At 46.5% G+C, this 23,063-nt stretch overlaps 1 protein-coding gene across 1 annotated transcript in view; it reads right to left on the bottom strand.

The window, feature by feature from the left end:
* The window catches only part of SPTB (spectrin beta, erythrocytic), a 55,501-nt gene extending 37,014 nt beyond the window's left edge, over positions 1 to 18,487 (bottom strand). The window contains exon 1 of the mRNA XM_028495115.1: positions 18,468 to 18,487. Within this exon, the coding sequence (XP_028350916.1) occupies positions 18,468 to 18,487 (20 nt within the window). The remainder of the gene's footprint in view (positions 1 to 18,467) is intronic.
* Between the last annotated feature and the right edge of the window lie 4,576 nt (positions 18,488 to 23,063).

Genomic DNA, 23,063 nt, shown 5'->3' with positions numbered 1-23,063 from the left:
CGGCCATGGCTCACGGGCCCAGCCGCTCCGTGGCATGTGGGGTCTTCCTGGACCGGGGCACGAACCCGTGTCCCCTGCATCGGCAGGCGGGCTCTCAACCACTGCGCAACCAGGGAAGCCCGGAAGGCAGATTCTTAACCACTGGACCACCAGGGAAGTCCCCTCCTTCTCAGAACAAATCTCATCTCCTTCTCCAGTATCTTCCTGAGACCTGAGAGCCCTATTCTCATGCTCCTCCTGCCTGCTCCCTTCCTGTGGGATGGAGACAACAGGACATGTCCATTCAGAGTCCCACCCCCGCCTACTTTCTTGACCTATGGTAGCCGCTAGCCACGTGTGGCAATTTAAATGTTACTTAATGACAATTTTTCAATTGGAAAATTCTGTTCCTGGGACTTCCCTGGTGGCGCAATGGTTAAGAATCCGCCTGCCAATGCAGGGGACACGGGTTCCAGCCCTGGTCTAGGAAGATCCCACATGCCACAGAGCACCGAACCCGTGCGCCACAACTACTGAGCCTGCGCTCTAGAGACTGTGAGCCACAACTACTCAGCCCGCGTGCCGCAACTACTGAAGCCCACGCTCCTAGAGCCCATGCTCCACAACAAGAGAAGCCACTGCAATGAGAAGCCCACGCACCGCAACGAAGAGTAGCCCCCGCTCAGCACAACTAGAGAGAAAGCCAGAGCACAGCAACAAAGACCCAACGCGGCCAAAAATAAATAAATCAAATAAATAAATTTTTAAAAATAAATACATAAATTAAAAAAATTTTTTTTAAAATAAATAATTCCGTTCCTCAGGTGCACTAGCCACATTTCAAGTGCTCAATTGCCACCCAAGGCTAGTGACTGCCATATCGGACGGTACAGATACAGAGCATTTCCAACTTCACAGAATGTTCTATTTTATAGCACTGCTCTGGACCAGGCTCTGGAATCCCATGGTCCAAAGGCCGCCAGCCCCAATCTCCCAATTTATCCCACCCCCCTTGCCACCCTGGTAATCATAAGTTTGTTTTCTACATCTGTAACTCCATTTCTGTTTTGTAAATAAGTCCTTTGTACCATTTTTTTTAGATTCCACATAAAAACGGTATCATATGATATTTGTCTTTCTCTGTCTGACATACTTCACTCAGTATGACAATCTCTAGGTCCACACTACTATACATAAAATAAGTAACTAGTAAGAACCTACTGTATAGCACAGGGAACTCTACTCAATACTCTGTAATGGCGTATAGGGGGAAACAATCTAAAAAAGAGTGGATATATGTATATGTATAGCTGATTCACTTTGCTGTGCACCTGAAACTAACACAACATTGTAAATCAACTATTCTGTAATAAAAATTAAAAAAAAAAAGGCCACCAGCCAACTTGGGCGTGTGATGACGTCTTCCCTGGGTCTGGCCTCCCTAGAGCAGATGCCACCGCCAGTGCGCACATCCCTAGCTGCAAGGGTGGCTGACAAGGGACTGTGGAAGGATCTGGAACTTGTGACCTGAAGAGTCACCTGCGTGCTCATGAAGCCTCTCAAGGTGCAGGAAGAGCTGAGGTAGGAAGGAGGGGTTGGGGGAGACGTGAGGGCCAGACTGGCTCTCCCTGTGTGGCCACATTCCCACACAGGATCCAAGGATGCCAGGAACTCTAACTTCAAAGCTGGCCTTCTGGGTCTGGTCGTTATGAAGGAATACCTTCCCAGGTAGACAGATAGAGCACATTTTATTTAACTGTTAAACTTTTAAAATCTTAACTTTATTGAGAGGTAATTCCCATACTATACAAATCACCCATTGAAAGTGTACAATTCAATGGTTTTTAGTAGCTTCACAGATGTGTGCAACCTTCACCACAATCATTTTTAGACATTTTCATGATCTCAAAAAGAAACTTTGTATTTTTTAGGTACCCACCCCTCCCCCAACTGTTAAATGTTTAATATGTAGGCATATGATAGGTGCCCTCCACTGGCCTGCAAACACGAGGGTAGGTTATCTCTTTCTCACCTCTATGGTCAGCTCCCTGAGGACAGAGGCCAGATGTGATACCTGTGTGCCCCACCTCCACACCATACCTGTCACACAACAGGGCCTGAAATATTTGCTGTCTTCCTTGTTATTGGTACGATGCTTTTCTGTGGGCATGAGAGAAGTCCAGTGATCACAGGCAGGATGGGGAGGGGTCTGGAAATCACGTTATGTGAGGAACCATGAGGGTGTTGAGCCTGGAGAAGCCGTGGGGATGGAGTGGGTAGAAAAACTGCTCAAACCAACCATCACACAGAAGAGAGACTAGGAGAACTGGGTCAAAATCCCAGAAGCTGCATTTCCAGCCAGCGGCGGGCTGAGCCATGGCATGTGCAGGTGGAAAGGGAGTGAGTGCTCTGTCACAGAGCACATTCACGCAGGGCCTGGAAGACCACCTGCCATAGCGCGGCCTCCTGCTTCAGGTAAGTCAAGAGCGGGCCCAGAAGAGTTCTACGGTCTCTTCCGTTTCTGGGATGCTGGGCCTAGAACTATCACAGGGTGGAGGGATTTCTGAGAGACACAGAAGCCGGACCTGCAGACCTTTGCTGTCTTTGTTTTCAGCTTCCCAGCAGCAGCAGGATTCAGGCTTCTTCTCTTCTGAATTCAGGGTCTAGTCCCTGTCCCACCGGTCTCCCTCCACCGGCTCCAGGGCTGCGACTGGGGCCTGGGGCTGTCAGGGCCCAGGGGTGTGTCCGCATGGGAAAGGTGACTGGGTTGGCACGCAGAGTTGAGAGTCTAGCAAGCGAGCCGAGACTAATAAACCCAAGAGACAACAGGTACAAACAGGTCTCAGGGAGGTTTCGGGAGCTGGGGCCCAGGCCGCAGAACTGAACAAAGCACCCTGTGTCAAGCTGGGCAGGAGACCACACTGTCCTGACCTGGGAGCAGGGACTTCGGCCCCCGGCTGGGCTTGCACCTGTTGTGGTGGGGATGGGGGACAGCAGACTCCCTATATCTGGGCCGGGGGTTCACATACGGAGACCTCAGTGACCAAGAGAAAGAGTCACTTGGCACTGGCTCAACAGAGAAAAGGGAGGGCTTGGTTCCTCCAGATTTATCATGAGTTGATACAGGGTGGACTGAAGAGCATGGCCAAGGTCCTGTGCACCCTCAGACGGAGGCACAGCCCGGGGTCCCTCTGGGTGTACGAGGAGGAAGGAGCTGCTCCCATGTATTAAATTGCCGGGCACCGGGTCCAGCGTTTTCACCAGCTTGCACTTACCTGGCGCTTACTATGTGCCAGGTACTGTCAAGCACCACACGAGTCCTAACGACCCACAAAGAGAGGAAACTGAGTCACAGAGAGGACAGTCACCTGTCAGAGGTCACACACCTTGCAAGGGTGGAGCCAGAATCCCAACGCAGGTGCTCTGGCCCTAGGGCCAGGCTTCACCCACTCTGCTGGCTGCTGCCCGAGTGCCTTTTTTCCATCCCCATGACAACCATGGGGAGAGTTTGCATGACCTCTGTTTTCACAAACATAAAAGCTGAGGTGCAGAGCAGTTAAGTGGTTGTCCTAAGTCATGCCGTAAATAAACCCCAGATTCAAGCTTCAACCTGGGCTCAAAAAGCCCACACTCTATCACCCCTGCTGTCTCTGGGAGGAAACAAGGTGAGGGTGATATGGCTGGTTTTTTGGGGGTTATTTTTAAACCATAAAATTCGACTCTTTTTTTAATTTTATTTATTTATTTTTGGCTGTGTTGGGTCTTCGTTTCTGTGCGAGGGCTTTCTCTAGTTGCGGCGAGCGGAGGCCACTCTTCATCGCGGTGCGTGGGCCTCTCACTATCGCGGCCTCTCTTGTTGCGGAGCACAGGCTCCAGACGCGCAAGCTTAGTAGTTGTGGCTCACGGGCCCAGTTGCTCTGCGGCATGTGGGACCCTCCCAGACCAGGGCTCGAACCCGTGTCCCCTGCATCGGCAGGCAGATTCTCAACCACTGCGCCACCAGGGAAGCCCCAGACTCTGTTTTTAAAGAAAAAAAAAAAAAAAATCCCTGTGATGATGGTAGTGTAATCAGGCTAGATAAATTGTCTGGTTCTCAAACAAATCAGTAGTGAACAAGTGAGGATTCTATTTAAATTTCTTCCACAGCATTGTTATTGTAACCTCAGGTGCCAGCTGCTCATGCTGATATTGTGTACATCGCTCCAATTGCACAGGTGAGAGTAACAAGGGTTTTACAAAAACCCTTTGTGGGATTGACCCCTTTTCTTGCTCGAGAATAAGTTATACCAGGCCCTGAGTTAATTTTTTGCTTCTGCTGTCTTCTCACCAACCCCAACCCACAGCCTGCTGTGTCTAGAGGCCCTGCAAAATAGAAAGAAAAAATTCAGTTCTTGGATTCAAAGGACCAGGTCTGGTTATGTTATCAGTGAGCTGTGTGAGGTCAACCTGGTGACTTAACCTCTCTGAGAATCATCTGGAAAATGCAAACATTGAACCTACTGACCTTCAAGGTCTCTTCCCACTCCAGGGCTGATGCTCAGTGTTATTCATTCATTCAACTAGCTTGGGCCAGACACCATGCTACATGCTGGAGAAATAAAGATTACTATAACCCATCACTGGCCCCAAGGAGTTCACAGCCTAGCACTGTGATACCATTCTGTGTGGCAAGCGTCCTAAGAGAGGCAAGTTGGTACCATGATGATTGAAAGCATAGAGTTCTTGCTTGGGGGAACCAGAAAGTCTTCAAGGAGAAGGAAATCTTTGAGCTGAATGTTGCATGATAAGAAGGTGGGAAGAGACGTTCCTGCCAGAGGGAACAGCATGTGCAAAGTCACACAGGTGACCAGCACGGCATAGCCAGTCCACTTCAAGCTGTTTGGTGTGGCTGGAACAGAGGTTGTGTACTTAACAGAAGATGAGTCTTGAGAGATGGGCAGGGGCCATGTGATATAGGCATGGGGAACCACAGAAGTGTTTTAAGTGGAGGCATGACACAGTCTGATATGTACTGGGAAAGCTCATGCCAGTGGCAAGAAGGACGGGTAGAGGAAAGCAAGTAAACAAGTCTGGGCATAGAAAGATCGATCAGAATCCTTCCAACAATCCAGGTGAGAAACACAAGGGCCTGAACGTCAGCAGCAGCGGTGGGGATGGGAGAGAGGACAGAAACAGCCATTCTTCCAGTTGAAGGAGGAAGAAGGTACAGTGATAGACTGGATGTGAAACAAAGGGTCTAGGAGTCTCAGTCTCCGACTTGGGTGTCTGGGTAGATTAGAAACACAGAAGGAGGACCAGGCTTGGGGGAAAACAGAAGGAGGTGACTTTGGGAAATATAACTAAGTGTGTGTTGTTTATCTGAGTGGATGAGAATTCACCCATTTTTAGAAAACGTGTATCATTTAAAACACCATCCCTTGGGACATCCATGGTGGTCCAGTGGTTAAGAATGCGCCTTCCAATGCAGGGGACGTGGGTTCGATCCCTGGTGGGGGAAATAAGATCCCACATGCCATGGGGCAACTAAGCCTGCATGCTCTGGAGCACGTGCACCACAACTAGAGAGAAGCCCACACGCTGCAACGAAGATCCTGCGTGCCGCAACTAAGACCCAACACAGCCAAATAAATAAATAAATATTAATTGATTGATTAATTAAAAAAAAAAAAAAAGCACCGTCCCTTAACCTGCCGGCAAAAACACTCCCTTGGTGGGAATTCCCTGGCGGTCCAGTGGTTAGGACTCAGCTCTTTCATTGCGAAGGGCGTAGGTTCAATCCCTGGTCAGGGAACTAAGATCCCGAAAGACGTGCATCACAGCTAAAAAAAAACCCCTCCCTTGGAAATGAGTACCTTGTTCCTAAAATCCTACAGTAATGGAGGTACTGTTTTTGAAACATTTTCCAAGGCACTTTCCTTATGAGTGAGCAAAATTCTCTCACTGCACCACGGGGCTTACTGTCTTAGGGAAGGAGAAAGGTGGATACCGTCTAGAACAAAACCCAGAGGGCAGGGAAGAAGGAAGATACAATGAAAAGGAAGTCCCTGAAAAACAGAAAGAGGAAGTACAAAGCCTTCTGGTGCTTGGAGGGGGAGCAGGAGGGATGGGAGGCCAGAAACCCGTGCTCTTCCACCCTTGTCAAACCTTGGTGCCGGCATAGAGAACAGTAGAAAACCTCCACAGAGGTTGAGAACAGGCCAGAAACACAAAAGATTTATGCCCCGCTCCTCTACTGGAGCCCTGGGGCAGTCACCCACGTCCCATAGGGTGTGGCCGTATGTCCACCTAGGGCAGCTCCAGTGTAGCAGAGACGACTGCATGGTATGTTTAGTCCGGGAGAGGGACTTTAGATGTCCCCTGCCCCCCGCCCTGCCATACCCCAATTCCCCTTAGCTTGAGTGTGGGAGAAACCCAGAAGCTCCTAAGGCTGCTAGGGAATACAGAGGAGCTTGAGAGTTGGGATCCTGTGGACCTGCCCTGGGAAATGGAAAACATGCAGAGACATCGAACAGGTGCAGGTTTGTATGCACAGAACCAGCAGAACTGAGACAGGACCCATGAGCCGGGTGAAGCAGCAGGCCCCGCCAGCCAGGACCTCAACCATGGATGTCAGCAGACCTGGTGGGTGAAGGGCATCTCTGTAGAGGTCACTGAGGACCAGAGCATAACACAGGGTCCAGCACCCAGACCAGTCACCCTCTCCATGGTTCCAGAGTTACACACAGAGTGGGGACAGATGGGGGAGGGGCAGGAGGGGGTACACCTGGAGAGCAGGTAATAGTCCAGGCAGGGACTGGACTGAATATTTATCCAAAAGTGGCTGAACTAATTTAATAAAATGATTTTAAAGTGGAAGAGGGGGCTTCCCTGGTGGCGCAGTGGTTAAGAATCCGCCTGCCAATGCAGGGGACACGGGTTTGATCCCTGGACCGGGAAGATCCCACATGCCGCGGAGCAACTAAGCCCGTGTGCCACAACTACTGAGCCTGCGCTCTAGACCCTGCGAGCCACAACTACTGAGCCCGCGTGCCACAACTACTGAAGCCCTCGCGCCTAGAGCCCGTGCTCCACAGCAAGAGAAGCCACCACAGTGAGAAGCCTGCTCACCACAACTACTGAAGCCCACGCACTTAGAGCCCGTGCTCCAGAACAAGAGAAGCCACCGCAGTGAGAAGCCCGTGCACCGCAACGAAGAGTAGCCTCCGCTCGCCGCAACTAGAGAAAGCCCGTGCGCAGCAACGAAGACCCAACGCAGCCAAAAATAAATAAATAAAAAAGAAATAAAATTTAAAAAAACACACATACCCTTTTCAAAAAATAAAAAATAAAGTGGAAGAGACTCGTTTTCCTTTAACTGGCAAGTTTAAATTCTCCCACCTAATATTAATGGGAATAAGAATTTGTGAAGAAGCTTATATTGGTTCTAAGAAATAAAGAGCCTAAATTGTTCTCTTTTTTTTAGTGTGGCTGAGTTGTAGTATATAATTTTTGACACCTTCCCCAGCTTATTTTTAAGTCAGGTTTATGAGGCACAATTTATATACATACAGTTCTGTCAGCGAGAATGGATATTTAATGTCCTAATCCTGTTGGTTCTCTGGAACCTTTGCTTTTCTTTCCAAGGTCTTCCTTTTTGCCTGTTGGGTCATAGAAGGCCTCTTTTCTGACCCCTCCCCACCCACCATTTTTCTTTCCTCCTCACTGGCTGGCCCTGCCTTCCCTAGCAGCCTGGGTACCTGGGGAATCTACACACCCTGGCCTCACTCCCTTCGAGTTGCAAGCAGCCCCCTTCTCAAGCTTTCTCCTCTTCTTTTCATCCTCTGTCCTTTGTCACCTTGGTTTCTGTGACCAGGCCATCTCGTGATCTTTTTTGCCACAGACACAGCCCTGCTGCCCAGCAACCTCTCAGCATCATTTGGTTGATTGGTTTGGGGTTTGTTGACAGTTGGGGTTTTTCTCTCTCAGTGAGGAAGAAGCAAGAAACCTCAACACTGCAATTTCCTTCTCACCTCATAGCGATGGCAACAGATTCTGAGTCTCCAGGGCAGGGACGGTGTCTTTACATGCCCTGGTGAGTGTTGCCTTCACAGTGGTGAAAAAATAGGGAGGTGAAAAGGTAAGACAGGAGGGAACTGCATTTGTGCTTAGGCCCAGGGCTCAGTTTGCCTGACAAGAGAGGACCACAGAGGTGTTTCTCTTCCCGCCTGTGTCAGACATTTGCAAGCTGACTGCACCTCAAAGGAGCTACACACTCCTTCTTCCCCCTCTACGAGCTTTTGCAAAGTGTCATGGAACTGAATGTCTCCCAGGGTCTCAAGCAGGGAGTGAACTTGCTGTTGGGGGTGGTTGAGGGAAGTATATGGGAGAGTATGTGCCAGAAGAGAGTATGGCTGTGGGATGCTGGCTCTCTCCCTGCAGGACAGCTCTTCCTTGATGTCACTGACACCTTGACCTGACTCAGGGGCCAGCCAGAGGGAACCCAGGCTGCAGTCAAACTTTCTGATGAAACTGGTGTCATCAGGGGTGGGGACGCAGTGTCTGTGTTTATTCAATTCCCTTCATGGTCAAGTGACTTGGAATTCAGCTCTGTAGTCAGACTACCCAAGAGGCTTTGAGATGGGCGGAAGACCTAAATAGACATTTCTCCAAAGAAGACATACAGATGGCCAATAGGCACATGAAAAGCTGCTCAACATTGCTAATTATTAGAGAAATGCAAATCAAAACTACAATGAGATATCACCTCACACCAGTCAGAATAGCCATTGTCAAAAAGTCTACAAATAATAAACGCTGGAGAGGGTGTGGAGAAAAAGGAACTCACCTACCCTGTTGGTAGTAATATAAATTGGTGCAGCCACTATAGAAAATAGTATGGAGGTTCCTTAAAAAACTAAAAACAGAGTGACTGTGTGATCCAGCAATCCCATTCCTCGGCATACATCCAGAGAAAACTCTAATTCAAAAAGATACATGCACCCCAATGTTCATAGCAGCGCTACTTACAGTAGCCAAGACATGGAAGCAACTTAAATGTCCATCAACAGATGAATGGATAAAGAAGATGAGGTACATATATGCAATGGAATATTACTCAGCCATAAGAAAGAATGAAATGATGCCATTTGCAGCAACATGGATGGACCTAGAGATTATCATACTAAGTGAAGTAAGTCAGACAGAGAAAGACAAATATCATATCACTTATATGTGGAATCTAAAAAAAATGATACAAATGAACTTATTTACAAAACAGAAATAGTTTCACAGACATAGAAAACAAACTTATGGTACCAAAGGGGAAAGAAGTGGGAGAGAGATAAATTAGGATCTTGAGATTAACAGATATACACTACTATATATAAAATAGATAAGCAACAAGATCCTACTGTATAGCATAGGGGACTATATTCAATATTTTATAATAACCTATAATGGAAAAGAATCTGAAAAATAATATATACATAAAACTGAATCACTTTGCTGTACAAACAAATACAACATTGTAAATCAACTATACTTCAATTAAAAAAGAAAAAAAGGGACTTCCCTGGTGGTTCAGTGGTTAAGACTCCACATTCCCAATTCAGGGGGCCCGGGTTCGATCCCTGGTCAGGGAACTAGATCCTGCATGCCACAACTAAAAGATCCTGCATGCCGCAACGAAGATCTTGCATGCGGTAAGGAAGATCTCGCGTGCCGCAACTAAGACCCAGAGCAGCCAAGTACATAAATAAATATTTTAAAAAAGAAAAGAAAAAAAGAGGATTTGAGGAAGTTACCTAATGTCCCAGTACCTCAGTTTCTCCATTTGTAAAATGAGGTGGTCACAGGAACTAACCCCCCTGGGCTGTAGTGGAACGAGAGAATCATCTGCACTTGGCACATAAAATGGTAGCTGCTATGATCATTATTATTGGTATTTCCAATTAGGCACTAAGGATCCTGAAATCTCAGGATGAAGCTAAAAAGGAGAGAATCCCCAAGTCTCAGGGTAAAGAAACTCACTGACACCCTCAGTAAAATCAAACTCAGATCCACTAAGGTGGGTGGTAGAGGCAAAATTCTCATGGGAGTGGAGAAGGGGTGCAGCTTTCCTTGCCCGTGGTGGGCCCAGTGAGATTAGGGAGAAATCTCTGGGGGAAGGTGAATCTTGGGGGACAGAAACAAGAGAGCCAGCCACCCTTCCTATACAGACAGTGTCCATGTCCCCGCTTGGAGGAAGTGGGTTTGATTTTATTGAGGAAGCCAACACATTTCCTTCTGTCCAGTGTGACCTCTGTGTTGTTCGTATTATTGGTTTCCAGGATGTGAAAATGTCATCCTAGGATAGAGCCTGGAAAAGAATGGGCTGAATGCCTCCTTAGAGAGCTTTAGCCAACTATTGAAGAAAGTGGGTTTCACCTTCCTTTCAGACTTAAAAATCATATGCTGGTAAGAAAGCAGCAGTAACAGTTGAGGTAATAATGAAAGCAAACTTTTTTTTAGCAATTGCGATATAAAGCTCACAACAATCCTATTAAGAGGGTATTATTATTATTCCTATTTTACAAAACTGGAAACTGAGGCTTGATGAATTTAAATAGCCTGCTGTGGTTACAAAGACAGTAGATGGCTGACCACTGGATGTAAACTTGGGTCTGGTTTTTTGTGTTTTTTTCTTCTTTTTTTTATGCTTTAGTGAGATATAATTGACAAATAACACTGGAAATTTAAGATGTTCAATGCATTATTTGATATTCATATATATCATGAAATAATTACCACAATAAGGTTAGTTAATGCATCCATCACCTCACATAGTTCCCGTGTGTGTATGTGTGTGTGTGTGTGTGTGTGTGTGTTGAAAACATTTAAGATCTACTCTCTTGTAAAATTACAACAGTATTGTGAATTGTAGTCATGGTGTAGTACGTTAGACCCATGAACTTGAGTCTATTTGAATTCAGAGCCTGAGTTCCTACCACTATTCTGTCTCTTAGAGGACTCTAGATCACACTTCAATCTAGTGAGAAAAGCATGTGTACGATCTGCTTCCTTTCTAAACACCTTTGGGTATTTTTACTTTCTCCTTAAAGTTCTGAGACATCTCTAGGCTCAGCCCCAAAGAAAAAGTGGCTCATTTCTGCCCCCTAGAGGACACAGCCTACACCATAGAAAACAGAGGCAAGAAGGCAGTGGGTAAAAAGTGTGCTCAAAATCCAGACAGGTCCGGACCTGCAGGAAACATATCTAAAAAGAACACCATTTAGCCCATGAAAAGTTGGTGATAATAGACTGGGAACTTTCTGGATCAGCAGTGAGAACAGTATATCAAGGGCAAGACCTGCAGTCAGATTGGAGTCATTTTTAACATGTGCTCCCAGATAATTCTTATTCTCACAAAAATGCATATGATTCATCCATCCTAAAAGGGGTTGAAGACCTCCCCCCATCCACAGTCCACTGTTACTTTAGCAGGTGGCAGACCTCAAGGGGCTTGAGGCTGGGTCCCTGTCATGGTCAATTACATCACCTCTCAGGCCCTGGGCTTCCTAATGTAGAAAGTGGCCCATCTTCTAAATGGTGTGGGAGCCAGGAGACCCAGGTTGTGCTTGCAGAAAGGGTGTGCTTTACTTAATCTTCCAGACCTGTTTCCCTCTGAGGAACAGGAGAGAGTGAATACTCATCAAGCTTCATTCCTGCTGCAAGACTCCTGAATCTCTTTCTGTCTCTGTTGAGAGGAAACCTTGGGTGACCTGCTTAGGAGGCTGGTCTCCGCAGGGCGCAGACACCTCTTCCTGCTCACAACTCTTCCTAGAGAGGCTTGTGGTCTCCCTCCTCCCGAGGTTCAGAGTTTCGTGTGTCCTTGTTGTTTGAATTCACAGCCACGCTGCAGGATCCTCCCTTTCACTGCCCTGTGGGGTGTAAAGTTGGCTCTCTGTTCACACAAAGGCCCTGGAGAACATAGAGTTGGTTTGGAAAAGGAAAGTTCTCTAGAAACCCGGAAATAGAGCTTCTGAGATCCTGACCTCTGGAGTGAGACGGACCAGTCTTCATACCCTAGCTCTGCTACTCATTAGCTGTGTGATTTGGGGCAAGTTGCTTAGCCATTCTACCCTTGGTTTCCTCATCTGTAAAATGGGCATGAGAATAGTACCGATATCATTGGATTGTGGTGAAGATAAAAAGAGAAGATGCCATGACAAGTGTTTGTTTGATTCATACCTGGTATGTGATAGGTGTTCTGGAATGTTCCCTGACTGCCACAACTGGGGAATGGCAAGGTAGTTCACAACTGGTACCCTACACAGAGATTTAGTATCCAAGCAACTCCTTCAGGGAGCTTACCCTCTACAATGATCCGAAATGCCATGTGTCCCCTCACTCTTTTTTGCGGGGGGGTGGTGGCGGGCATGCCACACGGCTTGCAGGATCTTAGTTCCCTGACCAGAGATCAAGTCTGGGCCCCAGCAGTGAAAGCGCCGAGTCCTAACCACTGGATCACCAGGGAATTCCAACCCCCGCCCCGCCACCCTGTTTAAAGATGTTCTAATGAAGCCAAATTTCCTTTCCCAACTTTCTCCAGGTGAGTCCCCAGTGGGTCCCTGGGCTCACAGTGTCACTACCAAGTCACTGGCGGCTGTGGCCATCTGGGTTTGAGGCTTCAGGAAAAGAGATGATGAGGGGTCCAGAGCAGACTGAGGCCTCAAAGATGTCCTTCACAGGAGCCAGGTCAACAAGTGAGACCTAGGTGGGGCTGAAGTGTGACCCTGCTTGACACTTGGTTGTTTATAGTTGGAAAATGAATAATTATTGCCTTTGCCCTTGTGATAAACTACTGCTTTTGGCTAAAATTAAACAAAAATAAAATCCACAAAATCCCAGGCACTGTAAGTCAGCAGCAAACAAGCATATGGAATTGGCCAGAAAGAATACTAAGGTCTCAAGAGCAAACTGCTTATTGACTGAGGAGAAAGGTCTTAAGAAGAACTGGCTTCAGCACAAACACAGCTTTTGAGCATGCACCATCTCACTCCAACCCAAGTGAACTGCAGTAGCTGCTGGGGCCCACGGGGCCTATTTAGGGGTGAGGGTGGAGTATAGAGGGCACTGGGCTGTGGTCACACGATTCACAAAGGGCCCCCTACTCTGGCTTTGGATGTTATCTCTAGATGACAGGGTCGAGAGAAGTTGACATTTGGGGTAAAACTCTAAATCCGAGTTCCATCACTGCCTATAGAGCACTTCATGTCATATAGTTAAAATATGTCCTGGCATTATCTTGCAAAAGCATAATTACTTTTATTCTATTTTTCTGCGGTAAAAGTATTAATCTGTCAAATGTAAACATTTAAAATATACCTCAGGGCTTCCCTGGTGGCGCAGTGGTTGGGAGTCCGCCTGCCGATGCAGGGGAACCGGGTTCGCGCCCCGGTCCGGGAAGATCCCACATGCCGCGGAGCGGCTGGGCCCGTGAGCCATGGCCGCTGAGCCTGCGCGTCCGGAGCCTGTGCTCCGCAACGGGAGAGGCCACAACAGTGAGAGGCCCGCGTACCGCAAAAAAATAAAAAAATAAAAAAAAATAAAATATACCTCAGTTCTCAGCAACCTTTTGAGGGGGCATTTCTTCACATTTTAATATACTAGGAACCTTTAAAAAAGCACATAACTGCAGGTCAGTCTTGACCTCTAAGAGGCCCTGGCCAGGGCCTGTTGAGAGCAAAGAATTCCTGTGTCTCTCCTGCAAAAATCGTTTTTCCCTTTTCCACATTGATTTTTCTCAGGATGTTTTTGTTTCTCGATAAGAAGGAATAACCTGGTAGAGGATCCGTCCCCCCTTCTCATTCAGAGGAAATCCATCTGCAAGAACAAACCCTGAAAATTTCCCTTGTTCATCCAAACTGAAGGGCCCCTGAGTATATTCACACGCGGAATGTCTGTCCCTCTCCTTACACCCACTCCATCAGGGTCTGAACTACAGACGTAGCACATTTCTCTGGATTCGTGACAGCTCTAAACCATGGCCCCACTTGGCACCAACTGGTTTTCTCTCACCTCTTACGTAAACTTCCAAAGCCTGCAATAAAATACATCCAACGTCTAACTGGAGTATTTGCCACCTGCCCCTGTCCCCCTGTGTTGAAGCAGAGGTACTTGGCCTCGATATTGAGGATGTTTTTGTTCATCTGACACACCTAGGAAATCAGTTACAAGAAAAAAGGGTGGAAGCCTCCCTCTCCAACTTCCTCTCTTGAAGTTAATAAAAATGTCAGTGGTGGACCATATTCAACAAAAGTGCTGGCAGCCAATGCACACAGATAAACCATAGCCACACCCTTTTCTCACACAGAGTGCCAACATCTCACCCTTTAGAGACCAACTTTTCTTAGGAACCACAGCCAGCAGGAAAGTCCAGAAAGGCTTACAGTTGATCCAGAGCCCCTTGACTTTGTTTCAGGGATGAATTGTTCACTCAATACATATGTATATTGGGACTTCCCTGGTGGTGCAATGGTTAGGACTCCGTGCTTCTGTTGCAGGGGGCATGGGTTCGATCTCTGGTTGGGGAACTAAGGTCCCTCAAGGTGTGGCCAAAATAAATGAACAAATAAATATGTCTATTTTAAGGCAGTATTTTAAAAAATTGGGATATAATTCACACAACATAAAAAACATGAAATTCACCACTTTAAAGTTTACAATTCAATGTTTTTTAGTATATTTCCTGTACTGTGCAACTATCACCCCTCTCTAATTCCAAAGGATTTCCATCATGACAAAAAGAAACCTCATGCGAAGTCTCTGCCCATTACCTCCTCCCCCCGCCCCTAGCAGCCATTAATCTACCTTCTGCCTTTATGGATTTGCCTATTCTGGACATTTCATACAAGTGAATTCATATAATATGTGGCCTTTTGTGTTTGGCTTATTTCACTTAGCATAATGTTTTCAAGGTTGTAACAGTACTTCATTGCTTTTTATGGTTGAATGATATTCCATGGTATGGACGGACCACGTTCTATTCATGTGTGCATGATGGACATTTGGGTATTTCCACGTTTGGGCTATTATGAATATCGCCTTTATGAACATTTGTATACAAGTTTCTGTGTGGACACGTGTTTTCAGTTCTCTTGGGTAAATACCTAGGAGTGGAATTGTTGCATCGTATGGCAAATCTGTGTTTAACTTTTTGAGGAACTGCCAGATTCTTTCCCCGCTCAATGCATATTAACCGAGCCCCACTACGCTCTGTGCCAGGAACCAACAGCACAGTGGTGGACCTGTAATTCCTGGTCACTTGCCCTCATGGGGCATGCAGCTCAGCAGGAGAAGGAGGCATTAAACAGATCATTGAAAAACAGAGTTTTTAGCACACTTGTACAAATGCTAAGAAGGGGAAGTTAGGCTGCTATGAGACTGTAATGCAGGGAGGCCTGAACTGAGGATTGAATGAGGTCACAGGACAAGAACACAGACACTCTAGAAACAGTAAATCCAGAACCTGTGATACCAAAAAACCTCCCAATCAACTGAAAACTAAAATGAAGAAGTTCTTGTAATTCAGTGGGTTTCTGAAAATTCTCAGCGTTTGGGGGCAGAGAACCTCCAGACAGGGGCTCTGGGAGTGTCTGAAATGACTTACCGGACTATTTAGACGTGAAGTGTGACAAGAGAACAGGTCATAAAGTTTGAGGATGATGATTGAAGAGACTCTCACGCTGCCTTCCCTCATTGAGAGGGATTCAGGGCCACACCTCTTAAAGGCCAAGGACAATTTACTCCCTTCCTCAGCTGCCCCTGCCTTCCTGACTCAGACCTTTGCTGCTCTCCCTTCCCTGCAGCCCTTCTCAACAGCCACTTAAACAAAATCAATGCCCTATTGTTTCAAGTAGCTGTTAAAGTTCAGCCTCTCACAGGAAGATGGGAAGCTCTGAAAATGTCAGCAATTAATTCCCAGGGATGTGAAAGTTTAGTTTGACCTCAGGAGGTTAAAGCCACCATATTTCAAGTGGCAGGATTTATAAAGTTTCATTCCTGTTGAATTAGTCTAAAATATTTGTACTTTGATCAAGGCACTGGGTTAGGTGCTCTGGGGAGATACAAAGAAACAGGGACATCGGCCTCAGTCCTGTCCTTAAGAAAGTATCCAGTGAGAGAGAAGAGCCTAATGAAAGATGCATGCAGCACATGTGAGTCCCGTGAGTCTGACGGGTCCATAAGAGACAGAGTGATGTGGGGGAGGACAAGAGGTCTCCTTGGGTTGGGTTGGGAACCCCAGGCTTCATGAAGGAAGTGAGACTGAGGATAAACAGGCTTTACATGGGCTTCCAGAAGGGAAGATGATTTTGCAACAGGGCACGTGACAGGTGCAAAGGCCCAGGGGTAGGAATTTAAAAGATACACTAGGTATAACATAGGGGTTCCTGAATGATGCTTTGTTTGTTAAAAAAAAAAAAAAATGAGGACACCTTGAAGTTTCTTGTTTTTATCAAATAGTCCCAGCAAGGTCTAAGGTTTCTCTTTCATCCCTAACCAAGGAGAGATCCAACTACTGGGGTGTAGTGATCAGAAAGAGAACACTGTTGGCCATTCAGTTCCTTTTCCCCTTGCTTCACTCCAAGTGTGGGAAACGTCCTACAAGCTTAGGGTCCCTTGATGCAGATGACAGTGGACATGTAGTAAAGGACTCTCTTCTGGCTGAACCTGGCTGGTGCTGGATCCCTGGGGGAGCAGGGTGGGGCCTCTACTGTGGTCTCTGGGATGGGTTGGGATCCTTCCACCCCCCCACACTCACATACACACACACAGGGTGATCTTACCTATCAGATGTGGCATGAGGCTCTTTGCCTTCCATCCTCCATTTTGTCACTGGTTGAATCATTTCTATACTCCCCAGACTTTCTCCACAGGAATCTTTGGAATTTCTCTGTTCCCTTCCTTGATAGCACTGCTTCTCAATAGGGTTGCTACTGCCCTCCAAGAGGAGTTTTAAAAAGGCATAGCAGCTGTTTTTGTGGTCTCAGTGCTGGAGAGGGCACTATTGGCTTTTAGTAGGGAAAGATCAGGGAGGCCAGAAGTCCTGCTGCAATGTGCTGGAAAGTTCTTCAGGAATTGTCTTATATCCCCCATGATGTCTGAGTGTTCCCTGACACATTCCTATAGGCAAAACAATCTATTTATAGTGCTTTGAGCCTTGAAACCTAACCCCACTCTACATATAAACACAATGTGATTTTTGCAAACTTTTATATGCTTAAATTTCCTACCACCCACCCCACCCCCCGCCCCAGGAATACAGCTACCATGTAAACAGAGGGAAAATTGCATTTTGCCTTGTGTAGAATTTTAGAGCATTCACCATTTTGGAAAATCACACCACCCACAGCAGGTCCACTCATGTTTTTTTGAGTTTCCCGTGGGACATACCTGAGGCGGTCCGTAACTGTGGTGCTCACATTCAAAGTGATGCTGTGTACAGGTGCAGGACACCTGACTTCTCTACTATAACTCTGAGTGCAGCCATAACTGAGAATTTACATTTTGAAAGACATAATATTTTACTATAAATTGGTTTCCTTTTCTCTTACATCACAGTTGGGCATTTGTTACATCATATTTTCCAAAGATGCCACACCAATCTATACCACATGCCATATGCATACGCTTTTTACAACATGACATTGATATTACTCTATTGAGTTGGCAGCGGAGGGTGTTCGGTGTTCCCTTCCCTTGTATTTGGTTAGACCTTTGTAACTGCCTTGACCAACAGAATGTGGTAGAAGTATGCTATGTGAGTTCTGAAATTAGGTGTAGTGGTTAATTCTATGTGTCAAATTGGCTGGGCAACAGTGCCCAGATATTTGGTCAAACACTATTATGGATGTTTCTGTGAGGATTTTGGGGGGATGAGATTAACATTTAAGTCTGTAGACTTTGAGTAAAGCAGATTGCCCTCCATGGGTGGGCCTCATCCAATCAGTTGAAGGCTTGAATAGAACAAAAGGCTGACCTCCTCCAAGAAAGGGGGAATTCTGCAGCAGACGACTTTTGGCCTTGAACTGTGGCATTGGCTCTTCTCTGGGTCTCCAGTCTACTGGCCCATTTTGCAGATTTGGACTTGCAGCCTCCATAGTCACATGAACCTATTCCTAAAAATAAATATATATATATACAGTTGACCCTTGAACAATGCATGGATTAGGGGTGCTGATCCTCCACATAGTTGAAAATCTGCAGTTCCTCTGTATCCACGGTTCCGCATCCAAGGATTCAATCAACTGAGGATTGTGTAGTACTGTAGTATTTACTCTTGAAAAAAATCCTCGTATAAATCCTTGGACCCTTGCAGTTCAAACCCATGTTGTTCAGGGGTCAATTGCATATATATCTCTCCTACCGTTTTTTTTTTTTTTTTTCTCTCAAGTCCTCTGACTAACACACCAGGTCATAAAAGGCAATGCAGCCTTCACCTTGCTGTCTCTTTTTCTCTGGGAACTTACCTTTGGAAAGGAGCCACCATGTTGTGAGGAAGCCCACCAATAGCCTCAGTGAGGTTCCCAGCTGGCAGCTAGTGTCAATCATCAGACATGTGAGTGAAGGCGCCTTTGAATGACCTCAACCCCCATCCTTCATCAACATCTGCCATCTGAAGCCCTTGATATCATGGGGCAGAAAATAGTCATCCTCACTGTGTTTGGTCTGAACTCCTAACCATCAGAAATCTTGAGATAATAAATTAATATATTTGCTTCAAGACTTAGTTCAAAATTTTAATCTAAACAATTCAATACTTGAAAGACCAAGATGGATAGGGTCTCTAAAGAGGGTGAAGATTAAAATTGCAAGGAAGGCTTTGCTATCAAATCTGTGAAAGCTGAGCACACCCTCCCTAATCGACGGACACCCCCACCCCCAGTGACTTCCTGAACAGGTGCTTTAAGCGATGAGGCAGAGTAGGGCCCAAACCATACCCTCCAACCTCCGGCTTAGAGAGAGGCCACTTCCCCTCCCAGCAGCTACACACCTGACCCTCAGGGTCTGGCCACCCACATGCACCTTCAATCCCCACCTGCCTACATTTAAGGGACACTGGCCGGATTACCTGGCTGCTTTCCAGAACTTCTGAAATGAGGAGATTTAGATGGGCCACCTCCGGATCCAGAGTCATGCCCTCTGGAGGCCGAGAGGAAATTCAATCAAGCCCCAGGCTGTTCAGGAAGAGATAGAAGCTCGCCCCAGCATGCTGCCACAAGGAACAGGAAACCATGATTGTGAAGCAAGGGCTCTGTGCCAGAGCTTTCCTTCAGACTTCAACACTTTAACTTGGGAATCTGAATTCAGGCCTAAGAAAATAATTCCAACTAGTGGCTGGTCCCAAAGACAACAATGCCTATGATGACGGTGACCTGGTCTCAAAGCAGAGCAGCCAGGAGGGAACTCGGGAGAGTCCCAGCCACAAAGCTGGAAAGCCAGTGTTTAGTGCAATGACAGTTCATCATCCCCTTGAAACATGTGCAGGCAATAAAGATAGCTAGAGGTTATGGAGGGCTTCCTAGTGCCAGGCATCAGGGTAAGCTCTTTACCAACATTATCTTATCGAATTCTTAAAATATCCTCTGAAGTAAGTATAGTATTAGTTCCACTTTACAAAATGAAGAAACTGAGACTTGGCCTGCGATGGAGGTCAGGTATGTTGGATTTTAAAACCCATTCTCCCACCCACTTTGCTGTTATCCTGCTTTCAGAGGCAGAACGACTGTTCTCCACTTAATTACTTGAGTGGGTGTTTCCCAAGTTCAAGGACACATTCCAACATAACCACAGTACAACCATGACAATCAGGAAATTGACACTGATTCAAGAATACCATCTAGGACTTCCCTGGTGGCGCAGTGGTTGAGAGTCCGCCTGCCAATGCAGGGGACACGGGTTCGAGCCCTGGTCTGGGAAGATCCCACATGCCGCGGAGCAGCTGGGTCCGTGCGCCACAGCTGTTGAGCCTGCGCTCTGGAGCCTGTGAGCCACAACTGCTGAAGCCTGCGCGCCTGGAGCCTGGGCACCACAGAGAGAGAGGCCACCCCAGTGAGAGGCCTGTGCACCCAACAAGGAGTGGTCCCCGCTCCCTGCAACTGGAGAGGGCCCACACACAGCAATGAAGACCCAGCACAGCCAAAAATAAAAAAAAAATAAAATAAATAAACTTATTTTAAAAAATATAATACCATCTACTCCACAGACCCTATTTAGAATCATGGTTGCATTCACTTGCCATGTCCCTTTAGCCTCTTTCAATCTAGGACAGCTCCTCCAGCTTTCCATGTCTTTCACGACCGTGACATTTTTGAAGAGCACAGGCCAGTCTCATTAGGGCATGCCCCTCAATTTGGGTTTGTCTGATGCTTCCTCATGATTTATGTATTTGAGGCAGGAATACCACAAAAAGGATGCTGTGCTCTTTTCAGAGCATTATATTAGGAGGCACTTGACATCAATTTGTCCTGTTACTGGTAAACACAGGGAGTTTTACTAAGGACTTGGAGTCCTATATGAGAAGAAAGACTGCAAGAGCCTGGAATTCTGCCCCACACAATGAATGCTTTAATTACTCTGATCAGCAGGCCAGCGGGGCAGAGACCAGACCTGGTCTCTAAGGGGAGCAACAGAATTGCTGGGAAGCTATTAGGACAGAGCAGGTTGTGTTGGCCAGGACTCCACTCCTCCTAGGGCAGGAACGTGAGTGGTTGGAAGGAATTCTCCAACAAGCCATTTGGAGAGGAGGGTAAGGCCCCACGAGGTATTCTCACACAGTTGGAAGAACCAAGAGCTGGATGCTAGGTAAGAATAAGAATGAAGCTGATATAATAGGGGGAAGGAAAACAGGAAGCAAGGAAAAATGGGAGGGAGGAGAATAATGGGAGAAAACAGCATCATCCAAAGGGCTCAAAGTATTTGCTTCATGCACCTTCATGAGCATTTAAAAACATATATTTAGGAGAAAACCATAATTCAAAAAGATACATGCGCTCCAATGTTCATAGCAGCACTATTTACAATAGCCAAGACACAGAAGCAGCCTAAATGTCCATTGACAGATGAACAGTTAAAGACAATGTGATATATATATATATATATATATATATATGTATATATATATATACATATATATGTATATATATATATATATATATACACCCACACACATATATATTTATAAAACAGGATACTACTCAGCCATAAAAAGGAATGAAATTACGCCATTTGCAGCAACATGGAGGGACTTAGAAATTATCATACTAAAGTGAAGTAAGCCAGAGAAAGACAAATATCATATGATATTCCTTATATGTGGAATCTAAAAAAAAACTGATACAGGGACTTCCCTGGTGGTACAGTGGTTAAGAATCTGCCTGCCGATGCAGGGGACACGGGTTCGAGCCCTGGTCCGGGAAGATCCCACATGCCGCAGAGCAACTAAGCCTGTGTGCCACAACTACTGAGCCTGTGCTCTAGAGCCCGTGAGCCACAACTACTGAAGCTGGGCTCCTAGAGCCCGTGCTCCACAACAAAGAGAAGCCACCGCAATTAGAAGCCCGCGCACCGCAACGAAGAGTAGCACCCGCTAGCCCCAACTAGAGAAAGCCCGTGCACAGCAACGAAGGCCCAACGCAGCCCTCCCCCGCCCCAAAAATGATACAAGTAAACGTACATACAAAACAGAAATAGACCCACAGACATAGAAAACGAACTTATGGTTACCAAAGGGGAAAGGGGTGGGGAGGGATAAATTAGGAGCTCGGGATTAACATATACACGCCACCGTATATAAAATAGACAACCAACAAGGACCTACTGTATAGTACAGGGTACTCTACTCATCATTTTGTAATAAACTGTAAGGGAAAAGAATCTGAAAAAGGTATATATATATGAATGTATAACTGAGCCACTTTGCTGTACACCTGAAACTAAAACAACATTGTAAATCAATTATACTTCGATTTTAAAAATTAAAAATAAATAAATAAAAACATACATTTATTTCGATGTACTTCTTATTCACTAAACTTGGAGCCAAAAAACCTGTGTGAATCCCAGATCGTTGGGTCAGTTACTCAGTCTTGCTGTTTCTCAGTTTTCTCATCTGGAGAAAATACCTCCCAGCATTGCCGGGAGACCCTCCCTCGTCACATATTCAGGCGCTGTTGATGGTGCATCTGCTGTGTGGCCCCACTGTTTCTTGGGCTGGGAATGCAGCAGAGAACAAAACAGAAAAGAATACGTGTCTCCAAGAAGCTGACGTTCTCGGGGGCAGGCTTCCAGAGTGTTCTCTAAACTATCGAGCACTATGCACAGTTAAGGAATTCCTGCTCTTGGGCTTCCCTTCCCTGGTGGCGCAGTGGTTGAGAATCCGCCTGCCAATGCAGGGGACACGGGTTCGTGCCCCGGTCTGGGAAGATCCCACATGCCGCGGAGCGGCTGGGCCCGTGAGCCATGGCCGCTGAGCCTGTGCGTCCGGAGCCTGTGCTCCGCAACGGGAGAGGCCACAACAGTGAGAGGCCCGCGTACCACACACAAAAAAAGAGGAATTCCTGCTCTTGAAGGTAATAGTGAGTGTGAGCTGTGTATTACAGAGTGGGAACTAAGTCACAGAGCATAGGTGAGCAATGGTGGCCCTAAGCAGAGAAGGGAGGTCACCGCCCAATTCTGTTCAGACTCTGTTACCTGTGGAAGGAAATGTGCCCATCTGAAAACCTGACTTAGCTGATAAAAGCAGAAGAGCTCTGGAAGAATAGCATGAAGCTTCCCTTGGAGAAGGATTACAGACAAACTTTTACGCAGCCACAGCTGCTGAGTCAGGAGCAAACTGGGCCTCTGTGTGATTGGGGGAGTCTGGAGATAGCAATCCTGTTGGGGGAAAATTTGCTCCCTGAATTCAGTCTTTGGCTCCCTCTTGCTTTTCTAACTTTCTCTGAAATCCATGCCTTTCTTAAATCTGATTCCTCCTCACATCTTCCCAAACCCACACAAGCGCTGACACACACATAAACATTTCAGTCATTATGCTTTCCAGTCGGATTATGATACTAAGCAGCTAC

This window comes from Physeter macrocephalus, chromosome 11 (genome assembly GCF_002837175.3).
Source record: "Physeter macrocephalus isolate SW-GA chromosome 11, ASM283717v5, whole genome shotgun sequence".
Classification (NCBI taxonomy): domain Eukaryota; kingdom Metazoa; phylum Chordata; class Mammalia; order Artiodactyla; family Physeteridae; genus Physeter; species Physeter macrocephalus.
The sequence above is the reverse complement of the archived record's forward strand: the minus strand, read 5'-3'. Positions and strand labels throughout refer to the sequence as shown.